Below are 26342 nucleotides of genomic sequence, written 5' to 3'. Positions count from 1 at the left end.
AAATCAGTGCAGGAGTCTGTTCAACGTCTTAGATATCTATACATAAATGCAAGGAGTATGGGGGATAACCAGGAAGAGCTGAAGTATTTGTACGTAAGCTGAATTATGACTTAATAGGCATCAAAGAGGCTTGGTGAGTTAAGTCTCATGACTGGATTATTGATATAGAGGGGTATGGCTTGTTCAGGAAGGACAGGGTAAAAAGGGTGAAGCAGTAGCATTATACATTAAGAACATATACACTTGTTCAGCGGTCCAGAAGGTGGTCAGAGCAGTTGGGAGTCTCTGGGTAAAGAGAAAAGCAGAAAAAAAAAATAGGGGTGATATCATAGTAGGAGTTTACTATAGACCACCAAATCAGGAAGAGGAAGTGGATGTGGCATTTCTAAAACAAATAAATATCCAAAACAGGACCTGTAGTAATGGAAGACTTTAACAACCCAGACATCTGTTGGAAAAGCAATATGGCAAAACACAAAATTTCCAATTAGTGCTTGGAATGTATTGGGGACAACTTTTTGTTCCAGAAATTGGACGAAGTAACCAAGAGGGATAGCCATTTTAAGCTTGATTTTGACAAATAGGAAGGAACAGGTAACAAATCTGAAAGTGGAAGGAAATTTGGGTGAAAGTCATCATGAAATGATGGTTTCATTATTCTAACTAAAGGAAATAGTAAGCTGCAGAATAAGGATAATGAACTTAAAAATCAGATATTAAATAACTCTGAGAACTGGTAAGGGATAATGGAGTTCAGGAGAGTTGGCAGTATCTCAAGGAGACAATAATAAAAGCACAACTACAAATTATCCTGATGTAAAGGAAAGTTAGGAAGAATGTATGAGGCTAATATGGCTCCATCAGGAGCTCTTTAATAACTGGAAAATCAAAAAGAAATCCTGCAAAAAGTGGAAACACGGACAAATTTCTAAGTATGAGTACAAAGAATAGCATAAGCATATAGGGACAAAATCAGAAAGGCTAAAGCACAAATTGAGTTACACCTAGCAAATGACATAAAAGACAATAAGAGGTTCTTAAATACATTAGGAGCAAAAGTAAGATGAAGGAAGTATAGGTTCTCTGCTTACTGGGGAAGGAGAGCTAATAACTGATGACATCAAGAAAGCTGAGGTGTTTAATACCTATTTTGCTTCAGTCATCACTAAAAAAGGGAATGGTGACCAGATACTCAACACAATTAATATTAACAACAAGAGGAAATGGAATGCAAGCCAAAACAGGGAAAGATCAAGTTAAAGAATATTTAGATAAGTTAGATGCAGTCAAGCCTGATGAAATTCATACTAGGGTACTTAAGGACCTAGCTGAAGCTATCTTGGAAATGTTGGCATTTATCTTTGCGAATGCCTAGAGGATGGGTGAAGTGCCAGATGACTGGAGAAGGGCAAATATAGTACCTATCTTTAAAAAGGGGAACAAAGAGGAACAGGGGAATTATAGACCAAACTAACTTTGATACTTGTAAAGATACTGGAACAAATTATTAAACAATCAGTTTGTAAGCACCTGGAGGGTAATACGGTTATAAGGAATGCCAACATGGATTTGTCAAGAACAATCTGTGCCAGACCAACTTCCTTCTTATCAGGGTTACTGGCCCAGTGGCTATGGGGGGAGCAGCAAATGTGATACACCTGATTTTACTAAGGCTTTGACACAATTCCGTATGACATTCTCATAAGCAAACTAGGGAAATGTGGTCTAGATTGAATTATTATGAAGTGACTGCACAACTGGTTGATAGACCAGGCTCAAAGAGTAGTTATCAATGGTTCACTGTCAAACTAAGAGGGTGTATCTAGTGGGGACAGTCCCGGTTCTGGTACTATTCAAAATTTTCATTAATGACTTGGATAATGGATGAGAGAGTATGCTTATACAACTGTGGATGTCACGAAGCTTGGACAGGTTGTAAACTCTTTAGAGGACAGGAATAGAATCCAAAATGTCCCTGACAAATTGGAGAATTGTTCTGAAATCAAGGATGAAATTCAATAAAGGTAAGTGCAAAGTACTTCACACAGGAAGTAAAAAAAAAAAAATCGAATGTACAACTACAAAATGGGGAAAAACTAGTTGTTGGTAGTACTATTGAAAAGTACTTGAGGGTTATAGTGGATCATAAATTGAATATGAGTCAGTCATGTGAGGCAGCTGCAAAAAGGGCTATTATTCTGGGTATATTAATAGGAGTGTTGTATGCAAGACATGGGAGGTAATTATCCCACTCCACTCAGCACTGGTGAGGCTTTAGCGGGAGTACTATGTCCATTCTGAGTGCCACACTTAAGGAAAGATGTGGACAAATTGGAGAGAGTCCAGTGCAGAGAAACAAAGATGATAAAAGGTTTAGAAAACTTGACCTATGAGGAAAGGTTAAAACACTGGGCATGTTTAACTGAAGAAAACTGAGTGTGGACCTGATAACAGTCTTCAGATATGTTAAGGGCTGCTACAAAGAGCACAGTGATCAATTGTTCTCCACATCCACCGAAGGTAGGACAAGAAGTAATGTACTTAATCTGCCGCAAGGGAGATTTAGGTTAGATATTAGGAAAAACTTTCTATCTAAGCTCTGGAATAGGCTTCCAAGGGATGTTGTAGAATCCCCATCATTGGAGGTTTTTAAAAACATGTTGGCCAAACACCTGTCAGGGATGGACTAGGTTTACTTGGTCCTGCCACAGCGCAGAAGGTTGGACCTGATGACTTCTCGAGGTCCCTTCCAGCTGTATGGACTTCTGTGGGATTATAGCTCTGGGCTACTGAATAGGCCCTTTCAGTTTCATATTCAAATAAACCCAAACACAAAAAGCACTGCAAATGAACAGTTAAGGAGTCCAGCCTGTTCCCCATAGTCAAATAACCCTTAATGACTACCATCACTCCTTGCTGGATTCACAGCAGCCACGCTACCCTAATTTTACAACCACCCCCACAAAGTTCAGCATAACACCTTCTTTAAAGATTATAAACTCCCATTTCCCATTCAAAAAATCTGTTTGTCATATACTCTAACACTAAAATATACTGCAACATTACTCTTCTTATGCCATAGATATGTTCAAAAATTATATTCAGTAGTATCAAGTTTGAGATGCGAACGGACAGCAAATGTGAAGGTAAACTTGAATGATTTGGTAAACGAAATATCTGATAAAGAGGCACTAGGCCTGCAAATGCACCTAGAGGTATCCATGCCCCATTAAAGTTTTACAGACAAACTATTTGATGCTGTCAAATTTAATATATATCTCACTATGCCTGACAATTGATGTCAGTGTTAGTGACAGACTGACAAAGGGAAAAGGGACAATTTACAAGAAAAAAATGTTCTTACAGTTCTAAGATTTAGGCTTCAAAATTCACAGAAACCATTGAAAAAAAGGGTTTCACAAACACCACCACGGCACATGGTCTTTTCAGTGTTCCAAAAGCATTCTGAAGACCAACAGATTTCTGTATTTTAAAACCATGGAGAAGATCATGCAGTTTGATGGACTGGGCTTGGGGATGGAAGAGAGAAGGGAGGCTCCAGGCAGAACTAGGGATGGCAGTCAGTGAGCTAATTCACCCAAAATCTCATTGCGTCAGAGAAGGCTGCATGAATTCCAAATCAAAGGCAGAAATCTCCTCTGGGATTTTCATTATGTATCTCTAGTGCATATTCTGCACTTGTGGAGCTCCCACTGGCATTACGGCACCCAGAATGAGTGGAGAATATGCAAGTGAAAATCCATATTTTGAATTAGGAAGACAAATTTGCCCAAAGGATGCATTTTGTTTATATAATAGGATTGTACGTGTCTTTAATCCACTCTATCATACACATGGTCACTAAGTCCTAGAGTAGTGTCATTCCACAAATGCAGGTTACATTTAGATCCTAATTCATCTTCAAGCTGACACTAGGGTCAGTTTATCAGCATCACAACCAATACCAATCTAATTTCACAGTAGCCTTCAGAAAGCCTTTGACAAGGTCCCTCACCAAAGGCTCTTAAGCAAACTAAGCAGGAAAGGTCTTCTTATGGATCAGTAATTGGTTCAGTGATAGAAAACAAAGGTAGGAATAAATGCTCAGTTTTCAGAATGGAGAGAAGTAACTAATGAGGTGCCTCAAGGATCTATTGTGGAACGAGTGCTTTTCAACAAATTCATAAATTATCTAGAAAAGGGGGCAAACAGTGATGTGGCAAAATTTGTAGATGGTACCAAATTACTAAAGATAGTTAAGTCCAAAGCTGACTGCAAAGAGGTACAAAGGGATCTCACAGGACTGGGTGACTTGGCAACAAAATGGCAGATGCAAATCAATGTTGATAAGTGCAAAGTAATGTACATTGGAAAACATAATCCCTACTATACTTAGAAAATGATGTGTCTAAATGAGCTGTTCCCACACAAAGAGATCTTGGAGTCATTGTGGATAGTTCTCTGACAACATTCACTCAAAGTGCAGTGGCAGGCAAAAAAGCTAACAGAACAGTAGGAACCATTAGGAAAGGTATACATAGTAAGACAAAATACTTGGTATAAATTCATGGTACACCCTGTGACGTTATTGACATAATCTGTAACTGTATAGGTCACCGTTGCAACCACTGTTATTTATTTGCAGGAAATATTGTATAAAGGTTGTCGTGTAAGGGGTCTATGGAGAGGTGATGGTTTGCTGGTTATGATTATGCTGTCTATATGTGTGTATCGTTTTTGTAGTTGAAGTTATAAATATTGGCTCTATACTGTCTGTATTTCAAACTTATGCTATGCTTCTGGGTGACACCCCAGACAAGTTGGTGTCAGCTCTGCCTAGCCTGCTTGATGGCCCATTAAGGACCATCAGCTATACAATTGACCCATTGAGAGACAGCAGATACACCTTGTGACTCAGCAAAGTATGCAGGGACTTGCCCATGTGACTCCAAACACCATTTTCCTGTAATTTTCCACAGTAAGAACAAAGATGTTCTTACACCTGGAAAAGACTGTAAAAGGCTAATGCCTCATCTCCATCTTGTCTTCAATCCTGATTCATATTTCTGGAGGGACTTTACTACAAATTGAAGCTCTACACAAAGGACTGATGACCCATCCCATCTGTGGATGTACTCCAGAGACTTGATTTGAACCTGCAGTTTATTCCCTCACTACTACAAGCCTGAACCAAGAACTTTGTCATTACTCTATGTAATTGATTCCATTTAACCAATTCTAGCTCTCATCTATATCTTTTTCCTTTTATGAATAAACCTTTAGATTCTAAAGGATTGGCAACAGCGTGATTTGTGGGTAAGATCTGATTTGTATATTGACCTGGGTCTGGGGCTTCGTCCTTTGGGATTGAGAGAACCTTTTTTCTTTTACTGGGGTATTCGTTTTCATAACCATTTGTCCCCATAACGAGTGGCACTGGTGGTGATACTGGGACACTGGAGTGTCTAAGGAAATTGCTTGTGTGACTTGCGGTTAGCCAGTGAGGTAAAACAGAAGTCCTCTCTGTCTGGCTGGTTTGGTTTGCCTTGGTGTGCATAGAAACCTCAGACTTGGGCTGTAACTGCCCTGCTTTAAGCAATTTGTCCTGAATTGATACTCTCAGTTGGTTCCCACCAGAACCAGCATCATTACACACCCACACGTTGAAAACTGAGTGCAGTTCTGGTCATCCCATCTCAAAAAAGATATATTAGAAATGAAAAAGGTACAAAGGCAACAAAAATTATTACGGATATGGAACATGTGAGGAGAGATTAAAAAGACTGGGACTGTCAGCTTAGAAAAGAGATGACTAAGTGGAGAAGACTATAAAATTATGAATGGTATGGACAAAGTGAATAGAAAATTGTTATTTACCCCTTCACATAACACAAGAACTAGGGGTCACCCGATGAAATTAATAGGAAGCAGATTTAAAATAAACAAAATGAAGTACTTCTTCACACAATGCACAGTTAACCTATGGAACTTGTTGCCAGGGGATGTTGTGAAGGCCAAAAGTATAACGGGTTTCAAAAAAGAATTAGATCAGTTCATGGAGGACACGTCCATCAATGGCTACTTGTCGAGATAGTCAAGGACACAACCCCATGCTCCAGGTGTCCCTAACCCTCTGATGGCCAGAAGCTGGGACTGGATGACAGGGGATAGATCACTTGATAATTTGCCCTGTTCTATTCATTCCCTCTGAAGCATCTGGCATCAGCCACTGGTGGAAGACAGGATACTGGGCTAGATGGTCCATTTGTCTGACACAGTATGGCCATTCTTACATTCTTAACTGCAAGAAACCCTAAATTGCAACAGGTCTAGCCTGATTACACCCAGTGATAAATTCTTACTTCAGTCCTAATCTATATACCGACAGTAGTTTTCCACTAACTAAAAGAAAAGGGCTGTCACTTATTTATTCATGATAGGTTTCATTTTGTTTGGAACTCCGAATCATACAGGACACCTTCCTTTTGGGACATATTTGGAGATAACTGAAAACCAAATCAAGCCCATTAACCAACTGAATAACTTCCAGGCAAGGGGGAAGCAATTTGCATACATATAAACCAGTTCACCCACCTTGGAATTTCAGCCACTTCTAGGGTGGAATACAGTATCTGTGTAACAGGGAATGGCAACCTCACCACTGAATAATTTAAAATGGGAAGTGAAGCATACTATGATTACAAATTGTCTGAAGAGATGTAAACTAAGCATTGAGAGACTGCAATGCATTGTGGAACGCTAAGGACTTTGGGATTCTGGAACAGCCTCTCAAAGGAAGTGATGGAAGCCTCATCACTTGAGTAAATTCTGGACTCGATAAAACACTGGAGAATCTCTCCTCTTGTGTTAGATGAGGCTGGAAAAGTCAATTAAGGTATTTCTATAATTCTGTATTACAGCAACTTTCAGTCAGTAAAATTGCTCAGCCCTGTCTGCTTTGGGCCCTCTGTTCACCGTGAAGCCACATGATGACTTTTTTTTTTTTTTTTAAACAGAGGGTTGTTACCCTATTTATTGATAGTTACACAACTTTGTCAGCTGATTTTCTTTGGAAGTAAACTAATTTCTAAATATTCCTCCCTCCTGCTCCAACTCACATGTCTGACTATTAAATTATCAGTCAATTAATTTGAGAGTTTTTAGAAATCTTCATAGCATCACAGAAATTAGAAATGGAGACCTATTGGGTCATTCAGGATGGAAGTATTTTGTCCAATATCATTTTCAATGTATCCAGGGATGTGACTTCCACAAACTTCCCAGCAAGGTTTTTCTATCACACATTTCACTATCAAGACGTTTTTCCTGATTTTAGCCTATTCCTTTTCAGATTTTCATTCCATTAATTGTAGTTCTCTGTCATCCTAAATAACTCATCTCCCTCTTTATTTTACCCCACAACTATTTGCAGATTTATGCTCTCCCCAAAGGCGTTGCTTAGCTGAGCTATACCTAGCTAGTGCTTTCATATTTCTCTATTAATCAGTCCCTCCGGGCCCTGGTTCACATTCGTTTCTTTTTTAACTCACTCTGACTGCACCTTTCCAGTAAACTCGCCTAGATCTGACACAGTGTTACAGGTACTGGATGACTCTGTTCTGAAATGATTTTCAGAAACTGGACCCAATTACAAATCCTACATCTTATTGAATCCCAGCTCTAACCAAATTGAAACAACATCAAGGAGCCAAGTCATTTGAAAATAATGTGCCTCATTTATTCTGCACCACAGGTTGGTACATGGACTGTCTCAAGGCAGCTTTAAAAAACGCTGCACTCTGGAAAGGTCTCTGCAGCTGTATTTCAGTCATATTTCTTGCAAAATAAATAAATATAAAAACCCTAGTCTTAATATAATATTAAGGTTAAAAAATAAATTAAGCATTCCGCAGCCAAACAATACTGCCTCGAACGTGAAAGGCCTTCATCAGCGGTTGTATGGGGCCAGGGCACAAAGGTGACACACATTCAGCGTATCACTTCAGTTAACCGAGTTTCTATAAAGCCCCAAACTCACCTCACTTGGTACAGCCCTCAGGGGAAGGAGAGGTTACTTGTCTTACAATAACTTGAGTTTGAGATGTTTTGTCCCAGTGGGTGCTTCACCATAGGATGTGAGCATGGTGGGCTCTCAACTGTAGAATGCAGAACAAGAGCACCATCCATGGGCCTGCACAGAGAAGCACCCTGTGCCTCTAAACAAGTGCATATAAGGAGGTGCAGGCCCGCTGCCCCTTAGTTCTTTCTTGACTGAAAAGCAGAAGGGAAGGAGGTGGAGCACCCACAGGGACAAAATTTTGAAGACCTCAAGTTACTGTAAGTTAAGTAACCTCTCCTTTTTCTTCGAGTACACACCCCTATGGATGCTCCACTGCAGGAAACTCCCAAGCAATAAATCAACGACGAGGAGGGTGCTGTGAAGGCAAGTCCAAGACAGTTCAGAGATAGTATCATCTAGTAAAATGGCACAGGACTTGGCAAAGGCATGGAGGGAAGACCTAGCTGCAGTCCTACAGATTTCTGTTACAGGAAGGTCTTTCAGTAGAGCTCTAGATGTGGTCTGACCTCTTGTGAGCGTGCTGTCACTCTGTCAGGGAGATGCATCCCAGCAGAGTCATAACAGGTTAAAATGCAGCCCAAAACCTACTTTGACAGTTTTTGAGTGAAAATAGGGTGTCCCTTCATCCTCTCTGCAAATGGTGCAAATAAACTAGGAGAGGCCTGAAAGGTTTTAGTCCTGTTATAGTAGAAGGCGAGAGCCCTTTTGACGTCAAATGTCTGTAGGCTGGTCTCTCTGGAGGCTTTGGGTAAAACACTGGTAGGTGGATCTCTTGATTAATATGGTATTCCATAGAGACCTTAGGGAGAAGCAAGGATGGAAAACACAATATAACCTTATCTCTACTGAATACAGTAAATGGTAGGTCAGCCAAAAGAGCACTAAGCTCTCCCATTCATCTAACTGAAGTGATGGCCATAAGAAACAAAGTCTTGAGGGAAAGGTGGAGGAGAGAACAGGTAGCCATTGGTTCAAAGTTGGGTTTTCTCAGGGCACTGAGAACCAGACTGAGGTCCCACTGAGAGGCTGAGGGCCATATAGCATGAAACCAACTGTGTAAGCCCTTGGAATCTAGCAGTATTGGGGTGGGCAAAAACTGAGAAGCCCTTGATGAGTGAGTGGAAGCGTAATAATGGCCAAACATCTCAAGTCTGAAGGTTGCAATCACTTGATCTTCCCTAGATGTTGAATCATATTCAGCCCAATAAAAAATAATTGTCAACTTAATATTAAGTGACACAAATTAGGCATTACCCATGTATTATATATCAGGCATAAAAACAGATCACCCTTAACTGTTATATATGCCAATGGGAGGGATAAAAAAGAACTAGTATTAATAGTTAGATCTTTGGGGATTGGTGCCAGCTTGCAGTTACCCTGCTCAGTAACAGGGGTACTAGAGTGGTATTTATGGTGAACAGAAATTCAGAGAGAAATGCAGAAAGTAAATATAATCCAGATAATTTACTAACGCCCTTGTTGTGACTTTGTTTCAGAAAAAATAACCTGCTTTCCCTTGTTTTCTAATATGTCTTTTCAAACTAAAAATTCTCTATTATGGAATCTACTCTTACTAGCAGCAATGATCCTCTTTATTGGCTAAGATAATTACAAGCCTTTTCAAGCATGCTGTAAAACCACAGAATGTGTGTTGTGTGCGTATTTAATTATTCTTTATGGATAAAAGGCAATTACTAAAGGTCTTAATACATGCAGTAAAATGAAAAAAAAAAATGTAAATATGATCTCCCCAGGACTGGATGCGCAAAAAAAAAAAAACCAAACCCACACACAGCACAAAACTATTCATGCTGTACATTTCACGAGAATCTGTAACTACCCTAACATTCTGCTTGTTTTCCAACTAAAACCTTGAAATCATTTTCCTTCCAGATGTGAACATCCATGAAAATGATCAAAAATATTTGCATTTTTTCCATGAAATTTAAACAAATATTTTTCCCCTTTCATGCTAGGTAATTTTAACTCCTTGATATTTTGCTTAATTGCAAAATTCAGCTAAATAGTTACAGTGGTCACTGCTGGAAATTCAAGTGTTACCATACTAGCCACTAAGATATGGTGACAGGTTTCAGAGTAGCAGTCTGTGTTCGCAAAAAGAAAAGGCAAACTTGTGGCACCTTAGAGACTAACAGATTTATTTGAGCGTAAGCTTTCGTGAGCTACAGCTCACTTCATCAGATGCATTCAGTTGAAATTTCCACTGAATGCATCCGATGAAGTGAGCTGTAGCTCACGAAAGCTTATGCTCAAATAAATTTGTTAGTCTCGAAGGTGCCACAAGTCCTCCTTGTCTTTTTAAGATAGGGTGGTATTTCTCTATGCTTAGACTAGGAAATAGCTGTGGGATCTTGGATGCTGTAGCCTGGTAGCAGCTGGTAAATGTTGCTTTTATAATGGTGACCACTGTGCCACCTTTGCATGAAAATTGGGGCTTCTTTGTTAGACAATAAGTCAGTTTTCCAGTTGCGAGGGTGGAAGTTGTGACATTTGGCAGAGTTTTCAAAAAGATTAATGCCAAAAAAGTGTGTCAAATATTTTCCATTTCAATGAGAACTTTTTGGGTTCATTTAGTTTAAATCCAGGTTTTCTGCTGAGATAACAAGCTGGTGCATTACCTATTGCCCCATCTAACTCATGCAAATACTTGTGTTAAAATTCATTTGAAAGAAGGACTTTGAGACCTCGAACAGATTTTTGCTATGAACCATAAAGAAAATCACTGTAGCAGATTCTCCAAGAGTATGAGGGAAGCTAGCTATACAAGTCTCTCAGCTCTATCGTGGCATAGAATTCCTTAACTCTTCTTGCACAATCCCCAAATTGCCTACTCAACCAACATATTGTCAAATGTAAAATTTCTCAGGTGTTAGAATTAATCTGTTAACTTTCCTGCTTTTGGCTCAGTAAATATTTAAATGTTATAAGCTAACTTTTAAATGGAATGCTACTACCTCTGTTTTATATTGTAACCAATCAAACTATATTTCCTACTACAAACCCAGCATTAAAATCTAGAGTGTCTATGCTCCACAGTATCTTCATCCGGATGAAAAACTCTAAATTCATAAGAATCAGGAAAAATAGATTTCAACCCACAACTTTCAGGCTAAGGGACTCATCCAAAATTGATAAAGGACAACAGGAATCTTTTCACTCACTTTAATGGACTTTGCTATATGGTCTTATAGCTTGTTCCGATTTATTGTAAGGGTAATACACTTGCTTTTAAAAAAAAAACAAAAAAACACTTTATATTCACTGCCGGCCCTTTAAAATTCCTCCTGCCTGGAAGAAAGGCAGTATTTTTACAGGAATTCTGTCTTATCCAGTGAAATTTACTTGCAAGAATACAGAGAGATGTTTTAAAGTACTGAGACTGTTTCAAACAGGAGTGTCAATAATGACTGAGGATGGATCTTCTACCACTATAGATTTATTTTTAACAAGGTTTTGAGTAAAAATGTTATAAGCAGGATGCAGAATTGTTACCACCTATGTTATTAAGCACAGGATTTAATTACTAATACATTCTCCCATCCTGATAAGAATATTTGTGATAAAGACAAATATAATGGAAAATATATTTAGAGAGCTATAGCAAGATTTCTCTTCGATCCTCTTCAGCTCTCTGCCCTCTCTTCCCTTGATATGGTAGTTGATTCTCTATGCTCTGAACTCTCCTCCCCCTTGACTCCTTTACCCTTCTCTCGCATTGCAATGTCTTCACCCTGCCAACCCAACTCACTCCCAACATCTGCTTCCTCTGCTCCTGCTCTCACACTGTGCAGCATCGCCGGGGAAAATCTCATGACCAGGCTGACTTCCTCCATTACAAATTTGTTCTCTTTTTCAGTTCTACCGTCTTCCTAACAAGCAATTCTACTTCTTCACCTAACTGTATCTCATATTCATAATACCAACTGCCTTCAGGCCAGATTTTACTCCTTCCTCAACCTTCCTCTCTCTCTCATACACACACACACACACACACCCCCCTCCACTTCTCTCTGCAAAAGTTGGACTGATTTCTTCAAAGGAAAAAAATTACAAACTTACGTGACCACCGCCACCCCGCCCATCTTCTCTTCTCCTCCTCCAACTTCTTCCTTCTTCTTCCCTGCCATAGATGCAGAAGTTTTTCCATCTGCTCTCCCCTTCTAATCCCGCCACTTTACCCAATAACCACATCCCATCTCCCTTACGTCCCCTCTCATCTCCTCCCTTACCTTTCTCCTCAGCCTCTCATCTTAACCACCCCACACTGACCCCACTTGCCTCTTCCACTAAGGCCTCATCTGCCTTCTCCCTCTCATTTTTAAGTTCATTGAACACACTTTCTACAATTGTTGTCTGGAGTTCCACTTCTCCAATTCCATCCTACCTAGGCCCAGCTCCAATACAGCTTCCGCTTCTCACACTCCACTGAAACCATTCTTGCCAAAATCTCTAATTACCTCTTCCTGGACAAATCTTGTAACTAGTACACTCTATCCTTCCTCCCTGTCCTCCATCACAAACACAAACTACTTGTTTGCACTTTCACCTATCCCATCCAGCCCAATCTCTCTCTTACGCAACCAAGACGTTGGCTCCTGCATCTGCCCTGCCATTAACACCAGACATCACCACCCCCTTGCTACAAACATCTTCATGTTTTCTTCAACATTTCCCCTTACGCATGGGAGGAGCTTCTCATAAATATCTGCAAAACCTCCTCATTGTCCTCTGTCAAGTCCCTTTGTAAATCTCTCCTCTGTCGTGATGCCTACAAAACACTTGACAATGGCTAGGCTGCTGGTCAGCTGAGACCATTGCCTTGCATGCTGACCAGCATTGTTACATGATTTCCTTGTGCTCCTTTGTCCGTTTATCTGTATCCAATTGTTGTCTCCTGTCTTACAGTTAGATTGTAAGCTCTTTGGACAAGGACTGTCTTTTGTATATGTTTGCACAGTGACTAGCACCATGGGGCCCCAATCCCTCACTGGAGCTCCTAGCTGCTACCTCGATATAAATAATAAATAAGGCTAATGCTAGTAATAATCTGTTATTGATGGCAGGCCCCTTTCTTAATCTCAGATGGGAACTACTCCTTGGTGAATGTCTTTTCGTATTGCTACTATCCTCTCATACCTTCTTCCATCACTTAGTCTCAGTCCAGACAAACCTTCAAATGAAGCCCACCTGCACTTGTTCATCAACACTGCAATTCTAAATGAGCACAAGACCAGCTGTCAAAGTGAATGAGCCTGAACACAGGCTTGTTCTTGGCAGCACCATGACAGTTCAGCTGCTAGGTTGCAGTTTGCTGAAGACATCTGCCCTAACTAACATAAAGATGCTTCTTCCACATTTCTGATACTTCTGCCAGTCCCAGGCCAGGCGACTCCTTTCCCTCCATGGCTGCAAAGTGTCCTCCGAGGTGGAAGGTGTTAGTGCTGGTCCCAGGAGGAAAGCGCTTGGCATTGGGTCAGCACAGAGGGAGCTGAGGACTCTGCAACCAGGACCACTCAGTGGAGTGCAGGGGCTGGAGCCTCTCGGAGCCCAGGCCAGACCTGGAGCCAGGCAACATCAGGACCCAGGTAGGAGTGCCACCTGGACAGCAGAGCCCTCTGTGGGGAGTAGGAGCTGGGCACAGGTAGAGGAGAGCTGAAGCCCTCTTCCATCAACACAGCTGCATCTGCTCTAGGAGTTGTGTTGGTCAGGGATCTGAAAAAACCCCACATCTCTGACCAATATAACTCCGCCAACATAACCCCCTAAGTAGATGCAGCTGTATTGACGGAAGGGGGCTTTGAACTTTGTAGTTAACTTGATTTGAGGAGATGGCGTTCCTGCAACAGTATGTGTGTGTGGGGGGGGGGGTGTTTCCCCACACCCCAATCATCATAGCTATGTTGACCTAACTTAAGTGTAGACCAAGTCTATATTTGTACAGCACCTAGCGTAGTAGAGACCCATTCTTGGCTGGCCCTTAGGCACCACAACAGTAAACACTATTATTCATAATAATAACCATAGGCTAAGATGGTAAATGCTTGTTGATTAAAGATGCAATTGGAACCAAAATGCTAACTTTAGGAAGCATCTATCCCTTGCAGCAGAGGTCAACTGCTCTTTTTCAAAAAAAAAATTCTCCCAACTCTTGGAAGAATTTGGAGAAGGGGATATTGTGACAGTGGGTGGGGTCATAGCTGTGCCCGGATCCTAAAGGTAGACAGATCAGACACCAAAACAGCGAGAGAAACAGTCAGGCAAGGAGCTAAACCTACTAGTAGGTACACATGATTGGTGTGACTCCTGAAGATGCCTCACTGCAAATGAAAGACTATTCCTTTTATTCAATTCCACAGCAAATACATACATGAATTGATATGCTATTAATTTCCAAATCAATGTTTAATAACACTATTGTGGCTAAACTAGGGTGTATGTGCTGGTCCGATCATGCGCCAACTGGCTTCTCATTAGAAACTGAGGGCACACCTAAAACATATGGAGATTAAACATTTCTTTCTTATGTGCTCAGAAGAGAATCCATAACATTAGAGAAGAAATTACGCTTCAGAAAAAAAGAACGTGAGCCAGGTTAAAAAGAACACTCTCTGGAACTCAGGAATAACTTATTAAGCGATTAATCCTAAAATATCAAGGTTGGAAAAGAAGAGACACCAGAACCTCTTGAAAGTAGAAAGACTTAATACATCAGACAAATCAATCCCAGAGCTTGTACCAGAGCCTAATTGAAGCTAGAGGTAAATTAAACCTGCTATAAACTGAAAAGGCTATCAGATTTACAAAACAACGGTATTATGAAAAAAGCAACAAAAGTGATAGGCTACTTGCTAATGGACTAAAAAAAATATACAAGCTAATAAAAACCAGACCTCCAGTCTGGAAGAAACCAAATCATTAACCATCATCATTTTCAAGTCCAAAGGATATACGTGAGGCATTTACAAATTTCTACAGGAGGCTTTATGCCCGCACATCCCAAACAAATAAAAGATTATAGAATTAATGCAAAGCTCCCTAAAACAGATCAGATAGACCAGGAGCATTTATACCTGACGATGTTAGAGAGATCATTAAATCACTTAACACAGTAAATCTACAAGCCTGGATGGTTTCCTCCAGAGTTCAGAGCACAACTGTCAGAGATCTTTAATGAGAAGTGAAAAGAGTAAGCGATCCTCAGTACCTGGAGTGAGGCCCAAATAGTAGCACTATCACAACTTGGAAGAGACCTATCCAACTGTGATCTCTTTGTTAAATCAACACACTAAGCATCACGCTTCAGTCTTCTCAAATAGACTGAAAAATACTGCCTAGATAGATTTTCAGAGATAAAATAGGTCGTGTGTTAAATAGGCAGTTACCAGACTACGTTCATAGAGTTCTGGACCTGATTGTTTTCTTTTTCTTTTTTTTTCTTTTTTTTTTTTTTTTGGGGGGGGGGGGCGCGAGGGGAGAAATGATTCAACCAGTTTCATCAACCTAACTAATCTATTTCTATTAGATATGGAAAAGGCTTGTGATCGAGTGAACTTGCAGTTTCTAAAGTGTACCCTAAAAGCATTATGTTTAAATCCCAACTTGTAATGAAACGTGAAGATTGTGTCACATATGGAGGACTTGTCCAAAAATTAGTACATTTTGGAAAAAGGTCTGGGAGTTCAGATAATCCATCAGTGTTTGTTTAATTTTCCAAAAAAAAAATCAATGCTGTATAAGAGAGATACAAAGGGCTGATGACCCGTTTCTTAGTTGCAGCACAAATCACAATCGCCAGTAGGCAGAAGAGACACAACTCTCCTAAACCAATTAACTCATTCCAAAATGCTACGATTCGAATAGCTGACCCAGCATGGCAGAGATCCACAGACAGAAGGGAAAAAGAGTTTTACCTAGAAACCTGGTTTTTAAATGCAGAGGGAGGGGGAAACTGCTAAACTGCCACCTTCCTCAGATTAATTCATGGAACCGTGAAGCTCCACTACAAAAATATTTCTGTAACAATTTCTTGACTCTGCTAATTTTTAAAAACAAACTGACATATATAACTATATTCTTTTCCTCAAATTACAGCAAGAAAATATTATAAAGTAAAACCTGGAAAAATGTTTGTTTTCCGATACAGCAATATTGGTTGTCTTTGAATTTGATGGTTAGTTATGACCTATAAAGCCCTACTTGAGGAACTGCCTCGTTCCCCAGGCCATACCGACATAGCTGCCATCAGCAGGGGTGTCTGAGCTGGATCCCCCTCACTATAAAAAGAGGGCTGCTTTCAGGACAATCTCTGCAAGGGCTTCAGGAACTCCCTACTCCAACAAAAAGAGCCCAAATCTGGTGAAAAGAAAAGGAGTACTTGTGGCACCTTAGAGACTAACCAGTTTATTTGAGCATGAGCTTTCGTGAGCTACAGCTCACTTCATCGGATCTGGTGACTTTCTGAGCAAGCTGCAAAAGACTCCTGTTCAATCAGGTTTTTTGAGAGGGCTGAGGATGTGCTTCCCACAGCAATGAAGGAGTGGAAAGGAGTTTCAATGGACACATATACATTGCAACAAACATTCCACAGCACCTAGTTTCACAGCCTGGATCAGTTGACTCAGCCTTGCAGGGCTTGGGCTGAGGGGCTAAAAATTGCTGTGTAGACATACCCTGTATGTGTCTGGCTGGCTGAGTTGCTATTGAGAGGATTAGTTTAATGCTGCTGGGAATTCACTGTATTTATTACATTGTTAAAGTTGTGTCCGGGCACCTAGGGCCTTGGACAGGCATATTTTTTATTGTTTTAAATGTAAGTGCATAAATAAAATATTCATGTGGCAGAGGGGGGTTACAGAAATGCAGTATTGCATGAATTATAAATGTGCCATGAAAGGGTTAAACAAAGGCCACTGGGAGAAGTTCGATGTGTCCTGACCATGTTGGAGTTAACCAAATTAATAGCTCAACACTGGCCCACCTTTTGCAGCAAAAAGGAGAAGACTCTTTCAAACTGTAATCTAATGAAATGGCTCCTTTCACCACTGTTTTTTTTACCACAATTAGTGGTAACTTGGGCCTTGTCTAATGGAAAAATGCATCAGTTTAACTAAATCAATTTCAAATTCTATCTAGTTAAGAGTGCAATCCCCAAATATATACATACATGAAGCAGTTTAGCCCTTGCTGATATTGATTTAGCTTGCACTGGTAAATTAATTTATGGATTTAAATTGATTTGATATAATCAAAGGTAAAACCAATTGGAGTCTACAACAGAGGCTTGCCCCAATTTAACTAGATTTTAATACTGATTTATTTAAACCAGTGTACATTTTAAGGCCTTACTGTGTAACTAGTCCCACTGGTTTCAGCGGCAACTTCTTGCAGAGAAAAGAACCACATCGTGTCAGTGATGCGGGCAAAATCTGATCTTCTATTAGAAAGACAATCCTAGACAGATTGGCAAGGAGAGGGAAGCAAAATTGTTTAGAACCAAAGATAGTCCTGGCCAAAAGCATGCTCAGCATGGAGAACTGAAGGAGAGCTGATGGTAGAATAGGTTTAGCTTTGACCTGGGACCAGGGTTTTTCTATGCAACAGAAATGTGAAAGCTTGGGAAACAGGCTGACAGCCTAGTTCAGGTAGAATCAGAACTCAGTGCATATTGTGAGTAAGTCATTCTAAGAATGAGTGTCCTGTGGGTACGACTGTACTTCCTTCTCTCCTAACAAGTAATCAGCCCACTTCAGAAATGCCAAACTCTCCTCCAAGTTCCTGGAAACATGGACACTTGTATTTTATTTAAAATAGTTTGTGTACCACATGACAAATGGAGTTGTGCTTTATTTCTCTGAGCAGCCGCTCTGATTCTTTTATAGCAAGTTTTTATTTAATTGCAGATGGCAGTGAATGGGTATAAACCTGTACATTTTCAGTAACCAGTGCAGATGACTGCTAGCTTGGTGTTATGGTTCCTCCCCTCCTCTTTTTAATGTGCACAAAAATTGATAGCTAATATGTAAGTACTTGGAGTGCCTCTTTAAATTAATTGCTCCAGTCCCTATGGGAACTGCATATTTTGGACCCAGACCTCCATTTGTGTTTTAGATTTCCAAATACTGCAGCATCAGGCTCTTTACAATCTGTAATTAAAGAAAGATCCATGGAGAAAAACATCTTTGATGTTGTATGCTTGTGATACTACACACAACTTTCCTTCCTGAATCAAGTCCTTAATTGAATCTCTCTCTCTCTCTCTCACACACACGCGCGCACACACACACACACACACACACATCATCTAGTACAAGGATTTGGGACAACATCTGAACTGAAGGACATTAAATGATTGGTACAAGAAATTTTAGACAATCTGGGATTAATTTCTTTTAGCAAAAACCATGGTCTATAACAGGGTGGATTGATTTAAATTACAGCAATTTAAATCACCGATTTTAACCATGATTTAAATCAGTAAGCAGGAAACCTTGATTTTAAAGTATCCATTTTAATGTTGTTTTGCATTTGTACACTCTATTTTCCAAAAGAAAGGTTGATTCTCACTGGTTGGTAACTATTAACACGTTGACTTGCAACTAAATATAGCCATTACACTAAACATGGAACTTCTTTTCGCTGATGAGGAGGATACATTTATCTATACATATTTATTTAAGCTATTCTATAGCTTAACATACATTTATTCAGATTCTTAATATTTAAATTTTTAATGCCACAAAGTGTTGAATTATACATTTTTTAGTTACTAGATTATTAATTTTTTGCTTGGGGTTTGTATCAATCTCCCTTTAAATGAAAATTGGAATTCAATTAAAAATGCACCGAACCCACTTTTTAAAATTATTAGTTAAATGAAGCTACCTTAAATGTTCTGTATACATAAGAAAAAAAATTTATTAAACCATGTTTTGCATTTAAAATTGATTATTAAAAAAAGGAAGTAGTATATCCTGGCCATGACTAGGTTCTTAGGTGCAATAATACAAAATAAATAATAAAAACAACTATCATCATCTGTAGTTAATGAACTGATTGTTTCTAGTCACCATGTCCTTCAAGATTTTAGAACTAGTAGACCCCATCCTCTCAAACCTCATTTTTATTCATAGAATGGGAGAGGAAAACAAGCTTTCCTTTTTTCCCCAATTTCCAATTAGTTTCTTATCTTTGAATGAACTAGTCATTGAACTGAACTTGTTGAATAAACTGAAAAGAAGAAAATACCTGCTCTTGCTGTCAGAAGCTGGTTTAGCACTTCAACAAATTGTGGATTCAGGTGCTTAGCCTGTCGCTTGGATTAGTACAGTGGTTTGACTTCCTTTAAAACTTCATCAGCAAACATGCGCCGCTTAATATTATTTTTTTATTTAATTTAAATTATTTTAGGCCTTAAACACAAATTGTTTATTTGAATTTTAATTTTAAACAGGCTTATTTTTTTAAATGAAAAACGCGTTTAAATTTAAAAAATACAACTTTTTTTTACATCTTATTTTTTTTTCAATCATCAATTTTTGTCCACCCTGGTCTATATCTTGGTATTACAAAGTTCATTTACAGTAATGTGAGGTTACCACAAGATGGATGTGGAACAGAGATAGGTTTACCACTAAAATGACATCTTTCCTAAAGGAGGAACAGTTGGGAGCTAGTCCATAGGGCACACACAGGAATTAGCAGTACTGTTTCTATGGAGTAATTCTTCAAAGTAGTGGGTAAGGAGTTTGTAAATTATAATTCCAATGACTAAATTTGAAAATTCTGACTAAAAATTTGCAGATGAATACCCACAATAAGAATTAAGTTGTCCCATGATTAAAGTAGGTACAGCAGCTTTTGATGATCAAAATACTTACTGTTGTTTATCCCCAACAGAAAACAAATGGTGATATTTAAATGTGGTAATAGCAATACTCAGCACTGATTGTTCAGAGTACTGTGCAATATTAACTCATCCCAACAACACCCCTGTGAGGAGAGTAAGTATGAAAAGCCTTGTTTTACATATAGGGAAACTGAGACTTAAAGAAGAAGTGCCTTGTGTGAGGTCCCTCAGTGAGTCAATGGCAGAGCTGGATCTTGCATTCTAATCCCAAATCATGTCATTTGGGGAGACCGATACGCCTATCCCTGCCTTACTGCTGCCAACCCCACTGCTACTGGGAATCTCCCATTTCAGACATTCTAGCCAGAACCTATATATATATATAATTTTAATATCTCCTAAAAACTCTCTGAAATCACATCACAGCTAACTTCAAAAGGAGTCCCCTATCTGCAAAGCTATTGCATGCGCCATGAGACCTAACCAAAATTCACAGCAGGGAAAACCCCTATGATTAAGTAGACGTGGGAAGGAAACCTATTAAGGTTGATTATTGCTCTAGTACTACCTCTGAAGACCTCTCTTCTTCTCTCTCTGAAATCACTCTTTAAGCTTGCTAACTTAAAATATAAAAGAGCACAGAGCATAGCGAAATCCAGAGTAAAAAGAATGAGAAATGTCACAATAACTATCACCTACAGAGCTCCACAAACATTAACTAATCTTCCTAACCTCCTTAGGAGGGAGATAAGTATTGTTATCCCATTTTACAGATGGGGAAACAGAAAGAATGTTTACACTGAAGTCCGAGTGTGCTGACAGTTCATGTAGACACACCCAAGCTAGCTTTAATGTACTTCGCTCAGGTACTGGAACAGTGAAGCTGCAGCAGTCCGGGCTTTCGTGTGGGCTATACAATTCTGCCCGGAACCCTGGGTAATTATGCAGGCAGCTAGCCTATGCAGCTGTGGCTTCACTACTTCAGTACCCAAGCTAGCTAAATTAAAGCTAGCTCAGGTATGTCTACATGTGCTGCAATTATGCTCTGTGATTGCAGTTCAGGCATACCCTGACCCAGGATCACAAGGTCACAGGAGACAGTGTCCAAACTGAGATTGGAACTCAGGAGTTCCTGGCTTGACTCTGCTCAGATCACTAAACTGACTTTTCATACACATTATTTACCATAAAATGTTTCTTACAGAATAGCAAAGACCTAGAGTCAATCACGTAAGGTTTGTTGCATATGTTTGTTTTTTAAAAGAGCCTTTATATTTTTGAGGTACGGTGGTCCACTTATCCTGGGAACAAGAAGTTACCAGGATAGCCAGTCATAATGTTTCATGATAATTGGCAGTAGTTTAGTAACAGGTCTCTTCTCTTTCCTCTCCTCGCTGAAATATATTGTGGAGTTTATTTTACTTTTTGATAGTTTTGGAAGGAGCAATAATAATACCTAAGGGTTGTATAGTGCTATTCATCAGCAGATTTCGAAGTGCTTTACAAATTAGATCAGTATCTCCATTTTACAGATGGGAAAACCAAGGCAGAGAGTGGTGAGGTGACTTGCCCAAGGTCACACTGCCTCCCCAGAGTAGAAATAAGTTATATGTTAGTTACCAGGACTAGAAGAACTTTAACTTCCCCCTACACCAGGTGTCCAACTCTCATGATTTCATCATGAGTCTCACATATTTAGTTTGTTTCTTAAAGCCCCAGTTCCTGTTGGCAAGTGATTAAAGGAGAATCACAGCTTTTGGGGTTTTTTTTAAGTAATTTTCTCGCCCTCTTGGTTGCAGAGAAAAGCTTGACAATATGACCTGACTGCACACTAAATATTCAAAAGGCAAATTAAAAAATACCTCCCGTGGTTTTTAAGTGTAATGATCTTTACAACAGTCTCTTGCTTTTGCGGGGACCTGACTCATGATTTTTGAATGCTTGGGGTAGAAATTCCAAGAGGCACAACTGAAGGAAAATGTAAGATCAATTTAAAAATGGGGGAGTTGGGGAAGTCTATAAAAAGAGTACATTTGGAACACACTGTATACTTATGTTTGGTGCATTTCTCACTTGCAAGAGGGGAAACGGCACAGACCTATGGTGAGCAATTCCTCATTAACTTCCAGCCTGGTTGGTCATTTGTATAAATGTAACAAGCAAACCAAAATAGCCACAGGAACAAAGGACACTATATTAGCATGACTAGAACCTGCTTATTCCTTGAGGAGTTTTTATGCTAACAGAAATAAGTAATCTCCTCCCGACAGCTTTTTTTTTTTTTTTGCATTCAATGAGATCAACAAAAATGGATCATGTACAGTGCCTCAAATACAAACAGCACAATGAGGTTTCTTATATTAGAGAGGAGTAATCTTTTTTATAATTGTACTGGGCATCTTCTTGTAGATAGATGTAGGAAGACAGTTTCAATGTACAAAAACAACTGTGCACCATTTTTCAGCAAGGAGATACGGTTGAAAAAGCAGCAATTCATTCCTCAACCTTCCAGCATTAGCAACTGGGAGAGAATAAATTACACAGGCATTGGCTCATATACCTTGTGTTTCTGAAATTTTTCATAACAATCTGGAAGCTGTGCAATTGAGACATGGAAATATTGCATTTCTTCCCCAAAATATAATTCAGAGAGCAAAGAAGCCAGGCAGAAATGAGTACAGCACACATACTGAATGCAATGCTAATAAATAGCAATAGAGACTTTTCAGTTTTCATTTCTGTGACAGTGAACTGGATAACTGACTCTAAAGCTGTAAATGTGGTTAAAGCAAACACACTGCCACAAAGAAAACACATCTAAGACTAATTCTCTTGAAATTTCTGTTACATACACTATGGGATTAAGGTATAACAACAGCTGCAAAACTTGGCATACATGGAATAGAATCAAGTATATCATGGTGCTGTGACGCTTTTACTTAGGACATGGCATAAGAGACAAGAAAGTGTCTGCTTTCTATGGGGGGAGGGCAGGAGTATATGCATACAAACACAACATGTTGTATAACTCATCCTTTCGTATGTGTGTTTGCATAAATATACCTATATATAGACATACATATACACACATTTCCACTCTCCTCCACATGATCTGGAATACATTTTGTGACACACATAAAATGATATTCATATATCTTCTATTGATGTATATAGGATTTTCAGTCACAAAGTTAATGAGTACACGCCGTGTATGTGTGTATAAACCATGTGACCTTACACATACAGGCAATGTGGGTGCCATTCAATGCATTGTTTTTTCAGTTCATAAACCTTTCAAGGATTATTTCTGATGATTGTTTTTGTCACACTGACTCACTGTAGTGACAGCCCTATTAGCACATAAATCCAGTCCCAAGTGTACAATTTACAGATTTAAAGATTGTTTTTATAAGTGTGGGGGTATTTTATTAAAAGACCTATCCAGTCAATCATGAATCGTGCTCAATTCTACTTGTGCAAGTTACCTTGTAGCCACATAAAAAGAAAATTAATGGGACAAAATTTTACCATTACACATTCTGTGGTGGAGGAATAAAAAAATGTAAATAGTTGCATCTTGACACAAAATACAGTCTAAGCATTTATAACTGCCTCATTAGGACACCTAAACCAGCATTTTCCAGCTCTTTGTTGCACATTTGTTATATAGAATTTTTCAAATTTCTTGTCTGAAAGTATCACTATTCCACCACAACCACAAACACCTGAAGTCCTGAAAACCTGCACATCTCAGGCTCTCGCATTTTAAATTTAATTCCCAGGTATCAACTCTGAATGGAAATTGACAAGCAAATGCCTCTTTTCATAGGTCTGTATGAACAATTGTCTCATTCGTCATTGTATTTCAAACTAATGATCAAAGTGTTCGCTGAAAAAGTCCAGGAAATATCTGTATGCAAATAGCTAATGACTCTCCCCATACCAAATAATAAAATAATTATCTTGTGCTACCCGGGTGAAAATAAACCCACTTTCTGCGAGAATAGATAGATGAAACAAACATTCTAATTTTCAAAGCAACATCCAGTCTAACAGAAAAAGCCATGCCTATATAATTAGAAGACCTATATTCCGAAAGTATCATTCAGATTTTAAAGGCAAAAATAGGGGATCTCAGATTCAGTTTCTACTTGCTTTGCCTTGCTTATCAATAGCAAAAAGAAGCAAGGTAAAAAAATTAAGACATACAATACCTGTCATAACTCCATCTACTGTATGACATTGTCCTGTTGCTACTGACACCATCCATTCTCTGGGTGTCAGCTGCTGCACTTCTGTTATCTCTTGCTTCTCCTGCACACAGCCACTGATTGTCTGTGAGAATTAATGAGAGGGATGGACAAGAAGGTTGTTTTAAAAAGAAGACACCTGTCTCTGAAAACCAACCGACAGCAAGGATGCTGAATGATACCTACAGCCATGCAAGGTGGGACCAGAATCAAATGCACAGCCACTGATTCAGTTGGGACTCGCAATCTAAGGAATGTACCATTGTCTTTTCAGGAGGTGAGGATTGCTCTCAGGCTTTAGTTTATGTTCTGTGCAAACACCAGGAGGACGCTTTCAGCAGGTTGTTTGGCACAGCTGTGTTCAGGTGAAAGCAATGTAATAGTGCTCAGCTGCTTTAAAGATATTCTGTAAACGGGGATGAATAGAAGTGGTTCATGTACCTCCTGCTACAGCACAATTTCTTTTTTATTTATTCTTGTTTCCACAGATACAGCTCCATCTTTCTGACATCACCGTTCCCCTGTCCAATAGCCTAATCCCTGGGTCTTTCAAACATTATCCTTCAAACAGGCAATAATCAAATCCTCTATGTACAGAACTACAGACCTCAAACCTCAGTGTCATCATTCCCTGTGACAGCTTTGCAAAGATGACCACCCCTCCCTCGCAGGAAGATCCCACTTAAAAACATACCTAAGCACGACCGTCACATCTGTTTCAGAGGAAAAGAGCCAGTTTATAGGGTCCTGATCCAAAGTCCATTGAGGTCAAAGGGATCAGGCCCTTGCTCAGCATGCATCAGCTCTCCTCATTCTGGGATTATAGTGGAAATTCTTCCAAATGTGTGGCATGTTACACTTCCATCACTTGTTTCATACAGTGTAAGCATACTAGGGAGAAGGCAGATCTTCCCATGTTTCCTACAGGACAGTCAGCACATTTGTAGCAGTCTGCCACGACTGCCTCAGGATGGGAAAAGATTCCATGCCACCATGAGATTCCACTTTACAAACGTATAAAATTACAATGTGGGAGCTGAAGTCCCCAGTCTCAGAAAGCAGTCATTTGCTTCAGGAAGACATCACTTCTGAAAGTGAGCTATGTCATTTAGGGGTGTCTCACTCCCCCCACCAGCTTGCTGACTAACACTAAGTCATTGCAAGGGGCTGAGATCGGGCTGGCGTAGCTCACACATCAGGAATAACTGTTTAAAATGAACCCTCTGGATGGCTTTTCCAAGCAGAAAGAGCATTTCTTCCCACCCCTTCAGTATAGTTTGTGGTGCCAACATTAATGACGCTATCCATAAAGCTGGATTTCAGTGACAGAAATGAGTTTGCAACAAACTTCTTAAAATGTCATTCAGCTCTGAGTAGAGGCAGCCTTTGAGGCCTGCAAAACCGATGAAATCAACTTCCTCCACCCCAAGGTTTTAGGGCCCTGGAAATGGCAGGGATGTTCCAAGTTTCCATACCAACAGCAGACAGTCTGTAGTCATTTCCTACGGGGAAAGCCTCAGAAACAAACTTATTGCTAGGAAAGTTCATCTGTGAATCTTTCTGAAGATCGTGGGATATTCATAGTGTCCAGAGCTGGCCTGTGGGACCCATGAAATGTCTGGCCAAAAGTCCCTTGATTTTAGAAGAACCACAGGCTGTTTCATAGCTGTGGGTAGCAGTGCCACCCAGATCACCAATGATAACGGAAGGGCAAGTGGGGCTAGGCCACCGCAAGCTTCCTCCCCACTAAGCCGGCTCCTCTGCTAAGCAGTTAGCATGGTTTGTAGCCACAATTTATGAGGGGCCAACGTTGTCTGTGGACTAAGCATGGGCTGGAAGAAAGACTTCTTGCATTCCAGTTCTGACTTGCTCTGGAAATGTGACACTTTGGGGGTTCACCCAGACCAGTAAGGGGTTGTGTCACTGCCTGCCCTGTCGCCCTGGTTGCCTCTGTGCTGTGCAGCTTTGGCTCAGATCCCTGACACCAGCAGCCTGCTCCCAGCACAAATGGCCTCACCCTGTCTTCCACCAGCCCAGGTCTTCCTTGCAGGGTGATTGCAACAGCCCTTCTGGTCCTGAGTCTCCTCAAAACAGTCTCTCTCGCAGTGTCCAGTCCCTCTTACTGGATACTCACAGAGGTAGC

At 39.8% G+C, this 26342-nt stretch overlaps 1 protein-coding gene across 7 annotated transcripts in view; it reads right to left on the bottom strand.

Moving 5' to 3' along the window:
* The window catches only part of TUB (TUB bipartite transcription factor), a 250240-nt gene extending 225830 nt beyond the window's left edge, over positions 1-24410 (bottom strand). For 3 of the 7 annotated variants that reach the window (XM_037899755.2, XM_037899758.2, XM_043548591.1), the window contains exon 1: positions 24164-24367. In XM_037899755.2, coding sequence (XP_037755683.1) covers positions 24164-24219 — 56 coding nt within the window. In that variant the 5' untranslated portion in view covers positions 24220-24367. Of the gene's footprint in view, positions 1-24163 lie in introns of all 7 variants that reach the window. The other 4 variants (XM_037899760.2, XM_043548593.1, XM_037899759.2 and 1 more) reach the window with 3 other exon arrangements.
* Between the last annotated feature and the right edge of the window lie 1932 nt (positions 24411-26342).

This window comes from Chelonia mydas, chromosome 6 (genome assembly GCF_015237465.2).
Source record: "Chelonia mydas isolate rCheMyd1 chromosome 6, rCheMyd1.pri.v2, whole genome shotgun sequence".
Taxonomy (NCBI): Eukaryota; Metazoa; Chordata; order Testudines; family Cheloniidae; genus Chelonia; species Chelonia mydas.
Note: the sequence above shows the minus strand (reverse complement) of the source record. Positions and strands in the feature narration are given on the sequence as shown.